Raw genomic sequence first — 22,447 nt, forward strand, 5'->3', positions numbered from 1 at the left:
TTTCTTTAGAAAATACTGAAGATCATCCAACTGCATTACGTTCACAACGTTCTTATCCAGGAGCAACACAAATTCCTCAAACTACATGAGTCATTCCGTAAGTTCTGGTAATCTTTAAGAGTAAATATTTTTGACATCTGGGAAATATTATTCTTCAAATTCTTTCAGGAATTCTTCAAATCATTTCAATCAGATTTGATGCGTTGTTCATGTTTGGTAGGAGTAAGTCTAAAATGAACGAGAAATTAAGCAGTTTTCATATAAAAATAAAAAACGAATTTCATGCAAAATTAAGTGGATGAGGAATCAATTCCAAATTTTTGTACAGCGAAATTTTTCACTCGCTCAAGATGATTATCAAACGTGAACTCAATTCTAGCTGACATTTAGCCTACAAGGATTTAAAGAGTTTTCAGTTATTACGTTATCAAATGGATTGTTATATCATTTTATAAAGATTTACTAGACTTATCGAACAACCTTCGTATTTTAACAACAGTAATACCGTACCATCATTTCCTACAACTGTATAAGTTAAAATAATATATTAATGAAGTATTAAGAAAATACAAAATACAAAAGCTACAAGAAAGTACAAAAACAAAATATACTCCTTTATATAATGTAAAAATGATTTTAGACACCAGGAAATTATTTAGGAATACAAATCGTCCTGCACAGATACAATAATCTCCTATACAACACAGAAAGATTGCAGAATGATTTTCACTGAAATATTGCAATATTGCATAGTTGCGAAATGTTGCTGAATCATTGTTGCAAGATTCCAACAATGTTGAAAGATGTCCACTTTTTGTAATATTGCAATGAAACGTTCCAGCAGTATTGCAATGTAATGTGTTAGATAAATTTTTTACGAAAACTCTAAAATGAAAACTATTTTCTGTATATATCTCATATATCTCACTAATTTCAATTTTCCTACAAATCGCATTTCTAATGGTATGTGTTTTTCAAAAACAATTTTTTATGATAAAACCATAAAATATTTCAATAAATGTAGTATTAATTCTAAATGATAAATTCCCAAGGATAAAGCATGTATGTGTGTATCCCGAGCAAATTATCAATCACAAATATTATTCACATTAACATAATAATATAATCGCTTGATAAGTTAATCATGAATTAAGTTAATTGCAGTGATTCTTTTCAATTCGAAGCCATTCCGAGTCAATTAAAATCGATTAAAAAATGACGGTATGAAATTTACCAATAAAGTTCGGCTGCTTTTATTCCTGCGTGTACATTAGGCACAAATACATTATCGATCACATTATTAATATTTCGATAAATCGTTTTTTAGCAGCTTAATTGCTTATCGTCTTATCTTATCCGATAATGATGCGTTAATTGTTTCCAAACTTGATATTATATAATATTTTGATTTCATATTCAAAATAAATATAAAATTTAGCTAATGGCTGTCAAATGACCGTCAAATAATTAATAAATTTTTTTATTTGAAATATAAAAATGGATTATATTAATTATTATTATATTATAATAAAAATGTTAACTGTTAAATTAAAAGACTATACTACATAAATATTATAAAATATTATGTTTTTATATTATTATAGTAACAATTAAAGAATTACAGTTTTGTAATGTTTCTGGAATATTAAATGCATATTACTGACATTGCAGGCATTGTTAATTTACATTTCTGTAATATCTCTACAATGTTACAACATTGCAGCAATACTGCTTCAATCTTCTGTGCTGTATGGGCTGCCGCAATCACCTATTCAAATTTATTCTTGATTATCTAGTCTGGATTATAATCGGAAGCAAACTCCATTAACTATTGAAAGTTCGTCATGTTCAGCAAATTCAACTGTTGCGGAGCGGATCCTTGAGCGTTTGTAGCTATTGGTGTCTTCGTCTATTCAATAGCAGCGAGCGCTTACGGATTTGCTTCGCAACAATTGAATTTGCTGAACGCGACCATTATGTACCTGTGAAAAGCGATTTCGTTAAAAAGACATATTAAAGATCTTCTTATCCCAACCCAAGTAATGATAACTTTAATTCTCTGTCAAAAATTATTACTCTTTGAAAAAAGTGAATCTAATGAAAAATTAAAATTCAGATGCTACAATCTTAACTAATCAAGTTCTATCAAAGTTAATTAAAAGTAATTAAAAAGTAAAAATGGTACTGTTTCTTATTATTTATACAAACTTATCTTTTTAAAAAAAAAAGGTAAAAAAGCGCTAAGCATGCTTTTTGTGAAGAATCATTTGGGCCGGTTTCACCAACGCCAATTACTTAATTGATCATGGAACTGACTAATTGTGTTTGTGTTTGCTGTTTAGTAGAATTGACCACTTATGGTTGACAGTTAATCACCGATTTGACTTAATCAAATTGATGAAACCGATTCTTTGTATATAATGCTAAGTATCCAATCCAATTAATAGTAATTTTAATTTTTCTTCAAAGATATTCTTATTGAATGTCTTCTTAATCCAATCTCTCTAAGTAATGGCAACTTTAATTCTCTGTCAAAAATTATTACTCTTCGAAAAAAATTGTATAATGTATCAAATAAAAAATTAAAACTCAGATGCTACAATCCAAATTAAATTCTATCAAATTAAAAAGTAAAAAATGGTATTGTCTCTTGTTATTTATTATTTTACTCTATTAACTCTAATGATATCATTCGTGTAAAAAATTTGATATCAACAAAATTGGCGCCAAGATAAATTCTACTATCAAAATCAAAAGGAAAATCCACAAAAATTTCAGATCAACAAGCACGTAATTTTATCCCCAACGATATAAAGTTATTATATATTTATATATTGGAAAAATGAATACTTATATATTAATGAATACTTATCGACCAATAATTTATTAAACAATATAATGTAGGATCGTATATGTGATATCACAAACTATAGAAATCAAAGATAGATCTTAAACGATCTATTGTAGCTAAATCTTAAATGCTAGTATGATTCTTCAACATTATTAAGATCGTTATGAACATGCGAATAAATCAAAAATTTGGGTAATTATTTAGTATAAGGGATCATCCTTCAATGCCCTTGATCTTGATATATGTTGTCAAGGTCATGATCCTAAGTGGCCTTGAACAAATTTTAGCCACCGCTCGTTGTTCGTTAAAAAGTTATTAACAAAAGAAGTTCTACAATAAAACCTAACTTTTGGACATGATTGCGTTCGATGAAACAAATTTCCTGCTCTAATAGCGCAAATATTTTATTATATATTTTTTTATATAATTTTTGAGTCTTTAGAGCTAGAGAATTGTATTTTTAAAGTAGAGAATTTGTTCTTTTAAAAGCATAGAATTTGCGTTTTAAAGAAAAAAATGTGGTTTTAAAGCAAAAAATTGTGTTTATAAAGCAGGAAACATTATTATTATAATATACACCTTTTTCATTCTTTTTATATGGAGAAAAGTTTAAATCTAACATTTCGCGAAAATAAATACTGTAACTGTAAACATGACTACGTCGTTGTTCCCCAAATTCCTATAAGGAAATATTGTTACAAATATATAACTTCATTTATTAACATAATGGTTAAGGAATACCCCAATATCTGAAAATATAAATATTAAACGAATCAAATAAACAAAAACATTTTGCAACATACACAACAAACACAAATTCTTTGCTTTAAAACCACATTTTTTTCCTTTAAAACGTAAATTTTATGCTTTTAAAAAAATAAATTCTTTGCTTTAAAAATACAAATTCTCTGATTCTAAAGACAAAAATTATTGGGTTATCCGGAATGTTCGTGCCGATTTTGAAGGAAAATTGAAAAAGAATACGCAGAAGATTTAAATTTTAGTATACATTTATTAAATGATATAGGTTAGTCGACACGAACTTTTCGGACAATATACCAATATATCATATAAGAAAATATTTTGCGTTGTTAGAGCAGAGAATTTGTCTCATCAGAGTCATGTCCAAAAGTTAGGTTTTATTGAAGAACTTTCTTTGTTGATCATTTTTTAACGAACAATGAGCGATGGCTAAAATTTGTTCAAAGTCATTCAGAGTCATGACCTCGACAAATATATGTCAAGATCAAGGTACGATATTGAAGGTGATCCCTTATGCTAAATAATTACCAAAATTTGTTAAATTGCTAGTCAATTTAACTCGTGATATTACTGATAGTTTAGTAGAGTTAGCGTTTTAAGATCAAAAAATCATTTTGGCGCGCGTTTCTGGAGACTACATACGTAGTATATAAATTCACACAAGAATCATACAAGCATTAAGATCCAGCTTTGATCGTTTAAAGTTTTGATCGTTTAAAGTTTTAATTTCTATAGTGTTATTACATATATACGGTCTTATAAGATATTATATTTACATCGCCTAAAGAGATGTTGTTCCTTCATATGCCAATTATCGCGAAGAATATTACTAAGGCCTCAGTAGTCTAAAGGCTAGGACGCTCGCACGCAATGCAAGAGATCCGAGTTCGACTCCCGACCGAGGTAATATTTTTCGCAATAAGAGAATTAATTATTTACATATTTTAATATAATAATAATAATAATAGTAGCTTTATAGTATTGCATACATTTACAAATTAGATAAAGTGGGTAATACAAAGATACCAAGTGCCGAGTGCAAGCAAAAGTCTACAATGATACTGCTGATACCTGACCTAACCAGTGATATTAGAATGACAGATTCATGAATATAATACAATATTACAGTAAATATGATATGTGAACAACAATATTAATTAAAATGAGAAAAGATGAACTGTGAAACAGAAGAACGAAAGGAAGAAAGAGAGGAGGAGAATCTTATATCTAAAGGTAAAAAGTTATAAGTATTTGTCTGCAGTGAAAAAAAAAGAAGCTCGAAATTTGACAGAACGGTGAGAAGTAGAGAACAGATTATCGTAACGAGTCGCAAGTAAGAAATCCGCGTGAAATTCTGAATTAAAATGTAAGAAATTGCGGAGGTACAAAGGAGTATAGGAACGGAGAACATTAAAGATCATGCAGCATAAGTGAAGAATAAAATGTTGCTTAATATTTAACTAGCCAGAAAGCCTTCGCTTGAAAAGAAGAATAATGTGATCGAATTTATGACATAAATAAAACGAAGACAGGAATTTTGAATATGCTGGATGCGATTTAAGAGTTAACTGTTTAAGCTCGGTATGGAGACAATATCAGCATAAGCAAAGAGGGAGAGGACGAAAAGTTGAAAGAGATGAAACTTCTGAGAGACAGTGAGAACATGATGGATATGGTATAAACGATGAAGACATACAAGCTGCTCTATATTTAAAAGTAACATGATGTACAAATGATCAAGAGAATCAACATAAGCCAAGAACACGAGCAGAGGAGGGAATTTCAAAGGAAATAGAGTAAAGAGAAATATAAAGGATGAATACTGGATATCAGTGCAGATAAACCAGTGAACACGCACTGAGATTTGACAGGATTTAAAGGTAAATCATTTGATACATACCATTCAGCAATGAGTTCAAGTATCTTGAGATCATGATTTAATACAGCTGAAGCGAAGATTGAATCAGAAGGAATGAATTTAACAAAAATTACATCATTGGCATACATGTAAATTATATTTTAATATTGCATCGAGTGGAAGAAGAGCAAAGTCTGTAGCAAAGAGGTTAAAAAGTAGTGGGTCGAGTATAGACTCCTAAGGTATGCCGAAATATACAGCTCAAGAAAAGAAAAAAATTCATGATTGACTATATCAAAGATCTTAGAAAAGTCGAGAGCAATAAGAACCGGAAATAAGATACGATTAAAGGAGTGCAATATTAGACCTATAATGTGTACGAGTGCAGTATAATTATAAAATATAATTGTGCTATATAACTTCCAGAAACTGGAATCCAATCTGAAATCAGATTGGAAAGGAAGGAATAACTTTTCCTTTGGAAAAAAAGGAATTAAGCTGCGAAAAGCAGATGCGTTCGAGAAGAAGGAAGGAAGAAAAAGGAAGGAAAAGAAATAGGATGAAAAAAAGAAGGTAAGGTAGGGTTACGAGACTTAGGAACAGTGGAAGGAAAAATTTCAGAGGGAAGGAAAAATTTCACTGGAAAGAGATTTTCAATTCAATTTAAGATATGAAGGATATGATCAAAAACGTAAGATATGCATATCATAAACATTTGGCCTGAGAAATCATATGGTCCGGAGGATGTAAGTTTCATTTTTGTCAGTATATTGTAGATCAGCAAAAATTATTGAAATGAAAAGAGTCAGCCACATTGCAAGATGATTTATATATCATTCAACATTATTGAAATCTGTCCGAAGATGCAAATAAGCATCAAAAATTTGTTAAATTGCTAGTCAATGTAAGTCGTATTACTGCGGTAGTTTAGTAGAATTAGCGCAAGACGGAAAAATCGCGCGTTTCTGGGGATTACATACATATATAAATTCACACAAGAATCATACAAGCATTTAAGAACCAGCTAGATCCTTTAAGATTTTGATTTCTATAGTTAATAATTTATTAATATTGAATTTCTTTTTATACGTATAAAAATTCGATAATCATGTATTTAACATATAGGTGCAGACGAACAGTGCATTCCAATAATTCTGATTGATTGACCCTATATTACTTTTCCGATATTCCGTTTTCCGACATTTCGACTGTCGTGGTACAGCATCCTAAGAATTGACATTGTATGTAAATAAATACATACAATCAAATAGGCAAATTTTAGGGATTTTTTACAATTTTTCTCCTTACCTGATACTCTTGAAATAAAATAATCTGGTCTTTCAAAGACAATACTTTACATATTTATAAGAAAAAATTATTTACCTGTAATATACGAATGAAAGAATTTCTCCGTTTCAGACACTGTGATTCCTAGTAAAATTGGACAATAAAAAACATCAAATAGGCAAATCTCCTAGAGATTCCCAAACTTTTTCGGAGTGTGCTTTCTGAATCTTCGAATATTTTTTTTACTATTTTATAACTTTCTTATGTGTATTTTAAAATGTGAAGACTAATTAATAACATTTTAACAATAAAAGTATTTTCAGTTTTAACATCAATATAAAGTCCTTGTAATGCTTTCATTTCAAGATCTTGCATAACGATACAATAAGTGATATTGTCACATTGTTTTTTACAATACATTTTATACCACTTTTATCAGAAAAGATCAAAACATTTTTTTAAAAAGACTTAATATATATGGCATGTAAAAGTTAATAATCTTAGAGGATTCATCAGAGGTCCTAAAGACGTTTGTCCCAAGCTATCTCACACAGACGTTGTATATAAAATTGATTGTCGAGATTGTGAAGCATCATATATAGGCCAAACAGGTAGATGTTTGAAGACACACATAAATGAACATAGAAATCACATAAATTGGAACACTACACAGCATTTCGTAATAACAGAATTAATCATCAATAAGATTTTGATTGGGAAAATATCAAAATATTATAGAAGGAAAAGATACTTAATAAAAGATTAATTTCGGAAGCATAAAGCAACAGAAACAGAGTTTGAATTTACAGAATGATACTCTTTAGACCCACTAGATATTTGTTTACGGAATTGTAACGTTGGTTTTACCCCCTTTTGTTCTTATTTTTATTTTTATTTCAGCAACTACATGATTTTATTATTTTGACTCTCATTTTATTTCTGATTATCGACATCACAAGACCTTTATGTCGAGTCGCGAGAAAACGCTTACATGTAAGTTGATATAATTAAATTTCAAACAAATGATTTTAATAATTCTCTAATTTTTCATTTTCGTGTTTCTTTTGAATGACTACACAGCAAATCTGACAGTCTAATGAACGATGTGATTCTACTAGTGCAATGTATGTGACTTCGGTTTTACTTTACGTAAGTTTTTCTATTATTATTGTATAAGTTAATATTTTTGATAATTATTGAGCTATTCATTACATAGCTAATTTGACATTTGGATAAAGAAGAATGAACTAAATTGTCGGGAATCATCAACTTGGAATTTGCATTACTTATGTAATTTCGATTTATATAATATATTGATAAGGACCCAAATTGAAGGGTCAAAACGTTTTTTTTCATTTTGTTACATTCACGAAAATAAAGAATTTTCTGTCCGAACATCTGATGTAGGCTTTGATCAGAGGAAGGGCTTTCTCATTGATAGATTCTTTCGAGTCTCATTTTATATATTTGAAGTTGTAAAATAAATCATTTTCTGATTTTGATGTCTTCAAATCAAATGCCACAATTTGACGATAAAACACTCTTTATTAGAAAATGAAATGAGTACATAATTACAAAAAAAATTTATTTATATAATATAATATGGCTCAAGTAATTTAAAATTTAAAAAATAATAATGTTGAAAATGTTGAAAAGCTACGAATCAAATACAATGAATTCAATATTAAAGATATAAATTGTTCAAATAGAAAAATCGGCCACTTTTGACTAACGATAACTTTGCGAAAAATTATTATAGGATAACGTTTTTTTTTTTAATTAAAGCTTAAAATCTTTAAGACGCTATGGTCAGATTTTATATTTGACACCCCCGTTACTAACTTTGAAAAATGTGAGCGTGTGTTTATCATATTGAAAATTGCAAAGTTTGACGGAATGCATGGACTTTGTAAAGTTTTTTGGGGGAATGCTGTTTGCAGCGGCATAAAGTTTGGACTTTTCCCTTCAAACTTTGCAATTTTTAATATGACAAACGCACTCTTATATTTTTTGAAGTTACAGTAGCAGGGGCAACCTTAAAATCTTAAACTTAAAATCCAGCGTCATAGCGTCTTAAAACAAAGATTTCAAGTTTTAATTAAAAAAAAAAAAAACCTTATCCTACAATAATTTTTTGCGAAGTTATCGTTAGTCAAAGTTGGTCAATTTTTGTTCATCATTTTTCTATGTCATAATTTTTTTTAGCATATATTAACATAAAATTACAAGTAAAAAGCGTTGCAAAGACAAATGTTTCGACAATGATCGATTAAATATGTAATCATCATCATTAAACATATAATCAATTAGATATAAACATAATAAAATTATTGACGATATTATTAACTATTTTATTATTAATAGAAACACTATAGTAAACGGAAAATACAAATTTATATTTGATGCAATAAAACGATGGCATATCTTGAGTCCATTTATGGTTGCTTTGGTTAAAAAATGAAATGTTCAAAAAATACATGTGATTAGCCATTACAGTTATTTCTTATAAAATTGTAGCAGAATATTGTAGTAGATAAAAACAGTGAAATATTTATTAAATCTGTTAATATACGGAAAAATAATGGAGATACAAAATACGGAAAAATAGTAGAAACCATAAAAGAAAAAAGCAAAATAAGTAATACATAATATAATAAAAGTATAAATTAATTTAAGTAATGTAAAACTGTAATATAAAATAATGAGATTTGGAGTAAAAAGAAAATACAAGTTATCTTAGTAAAGACATAGCATGTAACAATATTGGAATAATTAAAATCAGTCAATGTATAAAAGATTATTGGAATACAAAACAAAATTGCGATAAGAGAAATCGCAATATAATAAACTGTTCTATATTGTAATGACATTATAACAAAGAACAAATCACAAGCCAAATCATTATTAAGATAAGGATAAATTAATAAAAGAAAAGAATAAGTAGAGGAAGATTAGGAAGAGGAAGAAGATAGGAAGGAAATAAATTTATGAAGAGATTTCGTATCATTTTGAAGTAGATTCATGAAGAGATTCCGTATCATTTTGCCTATTCAAAGCTCTGTCTTTACTTCTTTATGTGAACCATTTCTGATATCAAATATTTATTACGAAGGTTCGCAATCTAATGTTCTATTGTCGTTTCAATTAAAATTGTGATTGCAATTAAAACGGTGGTCAATAATGATAGATTTTGTTTTTTTCTTTATATCAGACATATGCTCCTATAATCTCGTTTTTAACTTCCTCTTCGTCTGACCAACATAATTAGTATCACAATCATTATGAAATCTTATAAACTATATCTTTATGGGAGAATATCCAGTTGATCTTTGTCTCTTTTTTTGCAATGTTTCAAAGTGGTTTCGGGATGAAATACGCTAATTTGCAATTTTGTTTAAAAGCAACAGGCATAAAACTTTCCAAGACCGATCTAACATAAAAAGTAATCTAACATAAAAGTAAGTAACTGTAAAGAATTTATTAGTGTTTTTATTTTTTGATAAAAGAAATAGACATTTTTATCTACAGTATTATTCCTATGAATATGATAATTTATTTTGTATGTAAAAAACATAAAATAAAAAGGATAATCATTGTCTAAAAAAGATAATTTCAATAAAATTATTTTTGAAAGCAAAGATGAGATAGTAATAAAAATTCTGTCGACTATATTCGTAATAACATCCTTTTATATATACCAAATATGTAGGATAGTGAGAATGAAAATTGAGAAATCTGCCTGAAAAGATTGGTTTATGATATCTGTCAAAAATAATTCTGTTTTCAATAATAATGGTCGTGTCCAAAATATGTTCATTCTATTATTAAAATTTATTTCCATGATGAATTATAGTCTTTCATGTAACGAATTAAAAATTCTTTGAATGTCATTCATGATGTCAGAAGGAGTTGCCAGTATAATATAATGTCGTCAACGATCAAAAATAAAAAAGAAGTTATATAGGTAATCTTTCAATAGCTAAGATTTCTAGATCTTGTAGAATTATTTCCGCTATAATAGGAGATAAAAATGATAGGGATCCCAAAAATCTGTTTATAATAATTATTATTAAAAGAGAAAAAAGTTAAATTTAGAATAAAACGTAAAGCTATTAAGAATTTTTCCAACGGTATAGTGGTATTGCGTGATATGTAATCCTATCTCTTAATAATGCTGTCAGATGCTAGTTCTATGAGAATATTGGTAAAGAGAGATACCACATCTAAAGAAACGAATAGTTCGGCTAAAAACAAGTCCCATTTAATTTATCCACCAAATGGAAGCTGTTTTTTAGCTTAGACTAGATGACTCAAGAATGTTATCATTAATGATTCTATGTAATAAAAAAAAAAGAGATACGTAATATAATGGACAATTTGAAACAATAACTCTTAGCAGATATCCAGCCTTATGAACTTAGGTAAGCCATAAGCTTTAGGGGTGATACCATCGGTAGTAAGTAGTTTTCAATACGTCGAATTTTCTATAAACCCCCTTATTTTTCCATCTAATAAGAATATAGCATAGATCATTAGATCAATTTCCTGGCAGAATCCTTCTCATGTAAGTATCACTATCTGAAAGAATATCCTTAATTTTTTTAATATATTCAATTCTAATGATTTCTAATGATTTAATTAATTGAAATAAATTACATATTATGTTTCAATTAATTATATCATATTTTTTGTACCATATACACTCATTTTCAGTTGGAATTTTCCCACAGGGCCTTCAAAAATTGCATTTAACTAGATTATAAAATGTTTTTAAGGATAGAAAAAATTTTTTACAAGTTCTAGAGCATATCGCTTTGGTTGTGAATCAAGTCAAATGCCTCAATTTGATAACAAAAAACTCTTTATTAGAAAGTGAAATGAATACATAATAAAAAACCTATACTACATAATATGTAGGGGAGACCGGGATCAGTAGACTAGAATAGGGGTAAGTAGAATAATCGAGACTACGTTAAAAATAAAACACGCGAGACACGTAAACATGTCTGAGCACGCAGTAACTGTCGCTCAGTCTGCTAACATCTCGTTGCAAACACATCTATGATAGAAGTCATAATTTTAAAAAAATCGTACACGTAAGTAAATATTTTTATTCTTAAAGTTTTTGTTTTACAATCGTATATGATTGTCTGAGATATGACAATCATATATGATTGTTTGATTTTTATTTAGATAGTAATGTAGTTCTTACTTAATAAAGTTTAAGATTTTTTGTTTATCTGTCTTTATTACTGTATCTATTAATGTTTTTAAAAAATGAACGAATGGGAATAGTAGGCTATGCCTACTATTGGCTATGCCTACTATATAGCATAGGATTATATATCGTTTGAAATCTATATGAATCATTTCACACAGTGACGACTCTTAAAGTACTCAGTATTTCATTCCTTTAAAGAGATTTACCTCAGTGGTAAATATATAAGTTTAGTTCTGTCACGTCTAATCTCGATAAAATGAGGCTCGTTCGAAACAAATTAAACAAAAAGAAGCATTATTCTGCTCTGCGAAGCGAATGTTTAAAATATATTTTTATAAAAGTTTTATTAATACGTAGCTAAAGATATAGTTTAAAATACATTAATCTTCATTTTAATAATTTTAGTCAAATTACTCCATACGATTAGTAATCTTACCTCGGTCCCGAGGCTAATCGACTCAAATAGAATGCATTAGAAAAATGCATTTTTTTCATATTAGTTATCAGTTTCTTCTTATTAAAATATTATTAAATAGTCAAATATACATAATAATAATAGTAACTGATGTAGAATTCATTTTTTCGACAAATCTTTTATTTTCATCTGTAAAAATTCGAAATTGAAAAATGAATCTACTAATAGTCTCCCTCTTTATTTCAATTAATTAAATAATATTTTTTTGTATCATGTACTCATTTTATTTTCTAATAAAGAGTTTTTTTATCGTCAAATTGAGGCATTTGATTTGAGTCAAAATCATAAAACGGTATACTTTAAAACTTGTAAAAAAATTTTTTTCTATCCTTAAAAACGTTTTTTTATAATTAAACAGTTACATGTTTTTTTTTTTAAAGCCTTGTAGGAGATCCCTGGAAAATTTCAACTTGATCTTGTTCTGAATGAATAGACCTACAATTTGAAAGGAATGATGATCCATTTTTACACTTGGAACCTTGTTAAAATCGATCTTGAACTCGAAATTTGGTTATTTTTTCACATTAATCGAAATGTATTTCTTAAGATATATATCATAAAGCTAAATGAATTATTACATCATATTCAGCAAAAAAACATATAGTACCACATTTAAAATACGGATTAAACTATTTTTGCATCAAATCGAACATGTATTAGAGAAAATCGAAACTTTAAAAATCATTCACTAGCGAACTCTAAATCTTAATATTTTTTTATAAAAATTGATCAATGAATTAATGCCTTTGTAAGCTATGCACTGGATCTCGGTATGAATTTCCTTTATTTAATCTCTCATACAAACTCCAAACGTTCGATAGTTCGGATCCTTTTCAAAATCAGAAATTTACATTTCCGAAATCGTATTTCCTGACACAATAATAAATGAAAGCATTACAATATATTACTAATAAACGCAAAACATTGCTTAATATTTAAATTAATATATATATACATAAAATTTAATTTAATAAAATTTAATTTAACATGAGTTTCGTCAAAGAGAATGACATGTAATGAGAATGACATGTAATGAGAATGACATGTTAACAAAACAACAATTATAACTCTAATTAAAAAATAAGCAATATGTGAAATAACTAATAGAAAAGAAAATATTAAAGAGAGGAAGCTTTATTTATTAATCAATATTTATTAATCATAGGTTGTCGTAAGCGCTGTCTAACAGTTCAGTGTTAGTCAGTTTAAATTATTTTTTTGTTTGCAAATGAAAATCATTTCCGAAATAAGTCTTTTATTTAAAATTCTTTCTTCGTCAAGAATCTCTATGTTATTCCAATCGAATTCATGTCCATATTTTAAGCGATGATCCGTAATTACAGAACATTGTTGTGTTCTCCAATTTATATAATTTTTGTGTTCACCTATTCTCGTTTTCAAAATTCTGCTCATCTCATATATGATGTAAAAAATATTTTTTTTTTGTTTTTGAACTATTCTCTTCATTCTTGTCAGTAATAGTGTTCCATACATTAAATTTTTTATGTGATCTTTTTTTGATGATGGAGAAAACTCTAATGGGATCCATTCAAGATTTTTATGATTTTATTAACATTTTTTTCATGAAACTTTGATTTAAATAAAAGGTGTGACAGAACTCTATCTACCAAGCCCAATATTATACCTATTTTTTTATTTATAGGATGCTGAGAATAAAAGTTCAAAAAACGCTCTTGTAGCCTTATGGTATCAATCATGATCGAATCCTTGTCTTTTATCAAGGTAACATCCAAAACGTTCAATTTGTCACTCCCCCCCCCCTCCCTCTCCTTCAATGTAAAACTAAGTCTCGAATGGTAATTGTTGAACATATTATAAAATCGTCAATGTATGTCTTGTCAAGAGCAATATCATCCACATAGCGTACACAAAACAAAGGTTTGATTGTCAATTTATTTAAAATGTCAGATTCTAAGTCTTGAAGGATTATGTTCGATATTATTGGCAATAACCCATAGACATACCCAATTTCTGTCTATAAGTTTTGTCATTGAAGTTAAAATAAGTAGAATCAAGAACCAAATTTATCCCAAATTTAAAAACTCTTTCTTAGTCAAACATGTGTTCACTAGATTAATAAAGTACCGCAAACTGCCGCCGTTTTGGCTCCATGATATCGCAGTTATTCAAAATTCCAGCCTCTTTCGCGGTTCTTGCAATTTTTAACACAGCAACTGGGCATTTCCGTTAATAACAAAATCAGGTTCTTCTTCTTCTTCCAAACCCTTGTATAGATTTCCGATCTTTTAACAGAATCAGGTTAGGATAACACTTCGACGCCATTTTGGCTCCAAATGTTAATTCAGTGAATTTTCTCATCGCGGTATTTTGTTAATCTAGTGTTCGGTTGTAAAATGCTATATCTTGTTAATTCCTTCCATAACCAAATTTGTTGGAACGTTGGTAAAAAGAGATACTACTTCCAGAGAGAAAAGTGTATCATTATTGTTAATTTTGAGATTTTTTATGTCCTTAATGAGTTGAAAACTATTACCTATAACTATTACTGACTATTGGCTGGAGGCAAGCTATTTTTTTAGAATATTGTGTAGGAACGTCGCTAAGTTGCAAAGGACTTCCAATGAAGGAAACTATGATGTGCAATGGGCAATTATGCTTATAATCTTGGGAACACTGTATACTCGTGGTAGATTTGGATTGGATGAATTTAAATATTTAGTTAAACTGACTTATCATTTCTAAACTTCTCCATCTCTTCAACATATTCTTCAAATTAATAATTATCTTGTTCACCATTATAACTTGTATATAAGTATTGCAATCAAGCAATACTAGCATTTCTTTGTTATAATCAAACTTATTCAAAGTCACAACCTTTGTCCGCGTGAGTAAATAGTATGTCTTGATTATTTTTGACAAACTTTTTAGTTTCACAAAAAAGAAACTCGATCTGTTTTCCTATGAAAGTTCTACCTTGTTTTATATTATTAATTAAACAATAAGATTGGAAACAAGAACGTTTATGTTAAATACATTATTTTAAATATGAAGCATCACTACGGTCTGAATGTTAAGATGTTAAACTATTATGTATATTCATATAAATGAATTAATTTCGGAAATGATAATTGCGTACCGATATGATTGTCGGACTTTCAACGCAATCAATCTGAAATATTAATAATTCTCCCAAATTTCCCAAATTAATCTTAAAAACTGTAATAAACTTATTGCAAAAAATATTGCCTCGGCTGAGAATCGAACCCAAATCTCTTCTGTTCTAAGTCTTTAGACTACCGAGACGATTATTAATTAATGAAAGAATTTTGTTTCTTATATTCATGATGTTAGAAATTTTCATTTACATTTTTCTTGTATCATGTACTATGTTTTTAATAAAATCTATGGTAGCAGACTACAACATTACATACCAGTAAACAAAAATTATCACCTAGTAATAATGCTTGTACTTCATTCGATATAGAAATATTAAACCAATTGTGAAATTCACAAACCAATTGTTTTTAGATTGTATTATATCATAATTTATATCTGAGAAAGAAAGAGGGCGGGGGAGAGAGGAAAGGAGAGGAAAAGAGAAGGAGGAAATAGAGGAGAGGGGAGGGGCGAGGGAAGGGAAGAGAGAGAGAGAGGGGGGGGGGGAGGGAAAGAAATTAGATTGAAAAATAATCAAAATAATCAAAAATAATCAAAATAATTTAAACAATTTTCGAAATTTTTTTTAAATTTTGATATCTTATATCTTTGAAAAGAATAGCAAACTCGATTGGATACACTAATGTGCACTATTGTATATTAAAGGCATTGTACACTGATCTAATTCGAATGTAAAAGTTAAATGTAAACATTTTAAATTATGAAATTTTTATTATAGGTAGGTTGTAAAAAATATGTAAAACTATCTAATAAATGATATAAAATGATGTATGAAATTAGGCAAAAATAATGCAAACATAAAAACATAATTTTAATGACTAAGATTATTGGCTGCATTCAGCAGAAAAAGCAGCTTTACAACTTACAACTGTTATAAAATTCTTTAATATGATTGGTCTTGCTCTTAGTTTCTCATTAATTGGATCTAAATGTATAAAATCCAATCATATTCAACAAAAAAATGTTACAACAGATGCAAAGCTGCTTGTTTTGCTGAACGCAGCCAGTGATTAAACAAAGCATTGTTTTTATTGTTTTATAACTCCAATACATTTTCAATAAAACTTCGAGCTCTAAATTTCACAAGCCTTTAGTTTTTTAAGTGAAGAAATGATCCAGAGTTGGAAGCCCCTACATTATCAAACAGCACAATAAAGTGTACTGAGAATTTTGTGATTGAATCATTTCTATTTACATTTAACACATTTTTTCGTTTTAATTTGTGTAAGACAACTTTGATGTGCACTGAGTGCGCACTAGTGTGTACTTAATTGCTATAAATCGTTAAATTGCTATAAATTGTTAAAAATTACGAACATAATTTGTATATAGCCATATGAAATTTTCGTCATAAATTTGTATGAGAAATCACTCTTTAAAATCTTTTAGAGTAGTTAATATTCATTCTGCATATATCTTTTATACATAATTCTGTATAAAATACATGTAACATAACATATATGAAATATATGAAATATATGTTATACACATATAATTTCATTAAATGATTTCATAAAAATTAAGTAAAGATAGTAAAATAAAAATATCATACATCAAACAATACATTTAAAAAAAAATTAATTTATGTTATTTTTCTTATTGAAAGATGTTGTTCTCAAACAATCAAATTTGTCGAAAACAGATTTTACAAAGTACCTACTATAGATTTTATCTGTAAAAGACCAATAAAAGTATAACAAAATCAGATTAACAGTAGATAGAAAACTGAACAGAATGCCATTTCGTAATCATTTAAGTGACACATTCCATTTTAATTATGTTATGAAATGATAGGTATTCTTTTACTCAGTTCTAAATTGTGTCGAAATATTAATTAACATCAGCAGAAATTAACATGACAGAAGTTAACATGAAATTAATGCAAACTTAATGTCAATATCTGTTATATTTTATTTGTATCTGTTAACGAATGACATTAATATTTAACTTATAAGGTTAACTTATTCTTAGAAACATATGTTAATAAAGTTATTGCACTTTATAATTAGTAAATTGTTATATAGATTTTTATTTAGGTAAAAAATCGTATGTTTTACAGTGATTAGAAACACTTAGATTATTAATAAATTTTCTAAAACTAATTATTTGTTTTTAAAAAACAATTTTTTAACTTTACAACTTTTATTGGCATAATGCAAATTGTAATAAATATTTTTAATATACCTCATGTGGTAATTTAGCTGGACCAGCGCCAAAATTGATTACTCCTTCATGATTTTGATCAGCCATTATTATATTTGCAGTTGACTCGTGTGACAAACAGATAAAAGTAGAGGAGAGACAAACAAGTGATATCAAGCGGCAATCGTTATCAAAGTTGATTTGTGATCCGTGGAGGTCTTTTCTATCTGATTCTTCTATGTATTTTTTATTACAATCTTTTCGAGATAGATATAACTTATGAGGAGACACGAAACGTGTTGAGTTGTGAAGTAATTTATTGCTGTTTCAACTGTACTAGACAGACGACATATAGAGTGTTTCAAAATTGTTTTCTCATTCAAGATCTTGTAGTTCACACAAAAGCATACATAGTAAGCGATGTAATTCCATATGGCTCTGTAAGGAGTGTAAAATCAGGAAATATTGTCCCATTGCAAGCATAACAGAAAAATTTGACTTAATTCAAAGAAAACTGATATAATCTTATTAAAAATTTTAATAGAAATGTACAAAGTTGGATTTTTTTGATAGAATTTTAAAAAAGCGATTAGCTATTTATATATGCTATATCACAGCAGATCTATTGTTACCAAATGTATTTTTAATTTTTAATAAACAAAGAATATCAAAATAATTTTCCCATAAATAAAAATCGGCATGGGTAATTATTTAGAAGATGCCCCTCATCTTTTATTTCGATGAAATTATACTCATTCGATGCGTTTTTGAATAAAATAAAAAAAAAAGAAAAGTGTACACCGCGAAATAAGATATCAATATCGAAGTTAATTACTACTGAGGTTACGAAACCTGTCGGGTAGGCCTTGATAAAGATCTAGTTTACATCAATTAAGGTGTGTTCAGGAAATCAGGGAAATTATTTATTACTCCGTTGATAAGGCCATAATATAAGCAGTAGCCAATCCAAGGCTGCGGATTCCCATCCAGGTGCTTCTTGGATGTCATGTCATCCTTGTTTAACATTCGATAAACAACAAGGATGATATGACAGGGCATCCAAATAGAAATCCGCAGCCCAACTTGTTGATTTTCTTAGGGCGCATTTACACCTTGATGGAAAAGCAGAAAGCAGAAAAGCAATGGCCAATCAGATTTATGATTTTGTTTTAATAAAATTTGTAAAAAACTAAAATTTGAAAAAACAAAAATTTTATGAATTTTAGAAAAATAGGAGAAATTAGCGGAAAATTTTGGAAAAAAAGGGAAATTTTAAAGAGAAATAGGGAAAACCAGGGAGATTTTCATATGCTAACAAGGAAATGTCTTTGCTGGTATCTGGCAACACTGTAGATATGCGGAACTGCGGAACGTTCGTGATTGGTCGTGGCTTCATTTCGTCGATTCCGCTGTTTTCTATTGTACAAATTATTGTACACTCACACTAGTAGTAAGTAGAACAAAAAGCTGAAATTGTAGATTATCAGCTAGAGTTTTGATGGCTGCTGCTTTTTCATTTTCCATTTTTTCGTCAAAGTATCCTAAGGCCGGGTTCACATCTTGACGGAAAAGTGGAAAATGGAAAAGAAGCCAATCGGAATTCGCAGTACTAGTAGGCGGTACATTTCGCTTGTCTACTTCTGTCTTTCCGCGAGTTTTGATTGGCTTCCGCTTTTCCGTTTTTCTGTCAAGGTGTGAATTCAGCCTTAGAAAACGCTCCCATGGGATGCAGAACTGCAGAATGTTCGTGATTGGTCGTGGCTTCCGCTGATTCCATTCAGCTAAAATATGTTGTCTCATTGAGTGGAATTTGCGGAATGTGCAATTAGTTCTGACCAATCACAAGAGTCTTCCAGTAGATCGATTTAATTAGATCTATCAGAATAGCATTTGTTATTTACCCGCATTAGATTATGCATCTGCAAATTGCTCAATGGGAAACTGTGCTCAATGGGAAAAGAAAATGAATTTCTGCGGATCGGAAATCACACATTATACAGGAACATTATCCTAATTTTGTTTTGTGTACTTATTTTGATTTTAATTCACATTTTCGTCTTTCTATGCTATGTATACGATATTTGTATTCAAGGGGTCGATTCTATATTTTCAATCAAGGTAAAAATTACAAAAGTGAGCAAATTTATTAGGTATTGACCAATGAAATTATCAGTATTCTAAATTCGCTCACTTTTGTAATTTTCACCTCGCTCCCCTCCCCCTTCAAGATACAGAATCGATCCCCTGATCATATTAACCTTCGTATTTATCTGGAGACTTAATTACCTTCAGGATTCAGATTCCCATCCGAATGCTACTCAGGTCATTCCATTCTTGTTATTTACGAATGTTAAAGGTTGACATAACACTCGGAGGACACCTAGGTGGGAATCCGAACACGCCTCGGTATGTTAATTAACTATGCGCTTGTAAGAAACAGTTTTCTCCGTTTAAATCAGCTTTTATTAATTAACCTTATTAGCTAATAAGGTTAGTTTTTATAAGTAAACATGCACACGCATACACGGCATCGGCGAAATCTGCAAAAGAAATAATTTGTACAATAATTTGTACAATAGAAAACAGCGGAATCGACGAAATGAAGCCACGACCAATCACGAACGTTCCGCAATTCCGCATATCTACAGTCAGTGTTGCCAGATACCAGCAAAGACATTTCCTTGTTGGCATATGAAAATCTCCCTGGTTTTCCCTATTTCTCTTTAAAATTTCCCTTTTTTTCCAAAATTTTCCGCTAATTTCTCCTATTTCTCTAAAATTCACAAAATTTTTGTTTTTTCAAATTTCAGTTTTTTACAAATTTTATTAAAACAAAATCATAAATTATTTTTTATTAATGTATCACAATTTGAAATTATATATATAATAAATATGAAATAAAACACATATATGAAAAATATATAATAATAAGCATGTTGTAAGAATATCAGAGAATTTATTACGGTTCTTGAAATGAGATGAAAATTACGAAAGTGATCAAATTTACTAGAATATTTATAACCTCATTGGTTAACACTTGAGTTTGCTCATTTTTGTTTCACTTCATCTAAAGAATCATAATAACCTCCCTGGTGCAATTAGATTGAAAAACTGCATTTCCTATTCAAAATTTTGAATTGAACAGTATTCACAATGCACAGAAAAGAAAATAATATTATTTTTAGATTGAAAGGCATAGAGATATGCTCCGTGCAATTCCGTAAATAAGTATAAATGCATTCAGGATTGAAAAACATTCATTTTAACATTCGTGAATCAATATTTCTGAAAATCTGAATTCGTTTCAATTCATTTCAATCCATTCTCGTTTGCTGAGTTGCTTAATTTAATCGTTATTTTAATGCGAATGAAGCAATACTATGCATAATTTGTGTAATTATCTTACCTACAACATTATTTTGAATACTTAAAAATACTGAATTATAAGAGTGAGATATATTTTGTTATCAAAATTCCATTACGTTCCGGCTACATGAGATAGGTAAAGAAAATTTTTACGGAACGGAATGGTTCAGCTAAGTTGGTTGAATCTAAAAATTGAAACGAATATTCAAAAATTTTTTTTTTAATTTACAACAAGAATGGATAAAGAAATAGTTATCTGTAATGTTAAAATTATTGTGAAATGCAAGAAATGTTATATTTCGGCGTCATATTTCGATATTTAAGAGTGTGTGAAAATTTTATTTCGCTTATAACATTTTATTACAACATCAAAATATACAAGAAAACGGAAATTTTGGATATGGCCAATGTTTATACAAAGAATGAGGCGTCTCCAAGGCGCAAATGATAATTTAGTTGTTGAAATGCAAACGACCGATCGTGAGAATTCTAACAGCACAACGTCGATATGTCGACTGTAAGTTGACTTTGCTAAGTCAGGCCTTTAGAGTCGACTTTGTACATCTTTCCAATGTCGATTTTAGGACGTCTAATGCGATTTACGCTCACAAAATTGAAATCATTTTGTCCTTGTTGTTTAATCATATTATAATTAAACTAAGGATAGGACGAATGCTCTTCATGAGCGTTGTGGATATGAATCGGATTACTACCTATAAGAATAATATATAATCTATTTTTTAAAAGTCAATTTAAGTCGACTTTAAGTCGACTTGTCAAAAAGTCACAAAATATTCGTGAGATGTCATTGCAGTGTACGCGCACGTGATTGCGCACGATGCAGCATACAACAGCTAATAAATGGCGATTGCAGAAATATCGGCTGGGAGTCTGTTAATAATTAAAGAATAGAATTAATATTATATTATAAAAGATTTATTAAAGATTTGGGAACATTAGTGCAACTATGATAATATATTTTTGTGTAAAATATTATTTATGTATTTAATTATTAATTAAAGACATTTTAAAAAAAGAATAATATAGTTAGAACCGGATTGTGTAGGTTAATTATTCATGATTAAATAACTAGAAAACCCGAAAATGCCCAAACAATTTTCTGAGTTGTCGAAACGTCAACAAAATCGGCGAACTTTACTTTATTACAATTGGAATAACCAAGGCATTACAATCGCAATTAAATAGTAAGCATGCATTCTCGCCAGATTGTCAACAGTCTTGTAAGTTTAGATGAAGCTAATTATTTCATAATATTTTAAAATCTTTCATGATTAATTGTGTATACTTTTGTTTATTGTGCAGTAA

General features: G+C 28.8%; 1 protein-coding gene across 5 annotated transcripts in view; it reads right to left on the bottom strand.

Annotated features, from left to right (window-relative positions):
* The window catches only part of LOC108689879 (probable phosphoserine aminotransferase), a 160,112-nt gene extending 141,953 nt beyond the window's left edge, over positions 1-18,159 (bottom strand). For 4 of the 5 annotated variants that reach the window (XM_018196831.1, XM_018196834.1, XM_018196832.1 and 1 more), the window contains exon 1: positions 17,798-18,159. In XM_018196831.1, coding sequence (XP_018052320.1) covers positions 17,798-17,863 — 66 coding nt within the window. In that variant the 5' untranslated portion in view covers positions 17,864-18,159. The remainder of the gene's footprint in view (positions 1-17,797) is intronic. The other variant, XM_018196833.1, reaches the window with a different exon arrangement.
* Between the last annotated feature and the right edge of the window lie 4,288 nt (positions 18,160-22,447).

This window comes from Atta colombica, unplaced genomic scaffold, assembly GCF_001594045.1.
Source record: "Atta colombica isolate Treedump-2 unplaced genomic scaffold, Acol1.0 scaffold28, whole genome shotgun sequence".
Lineage (NCBI taxonomy): Eukaryota > Metazoa > Arthropoda > Insecta > Hymenoptera > Formicidae > Atta > Atta colombica.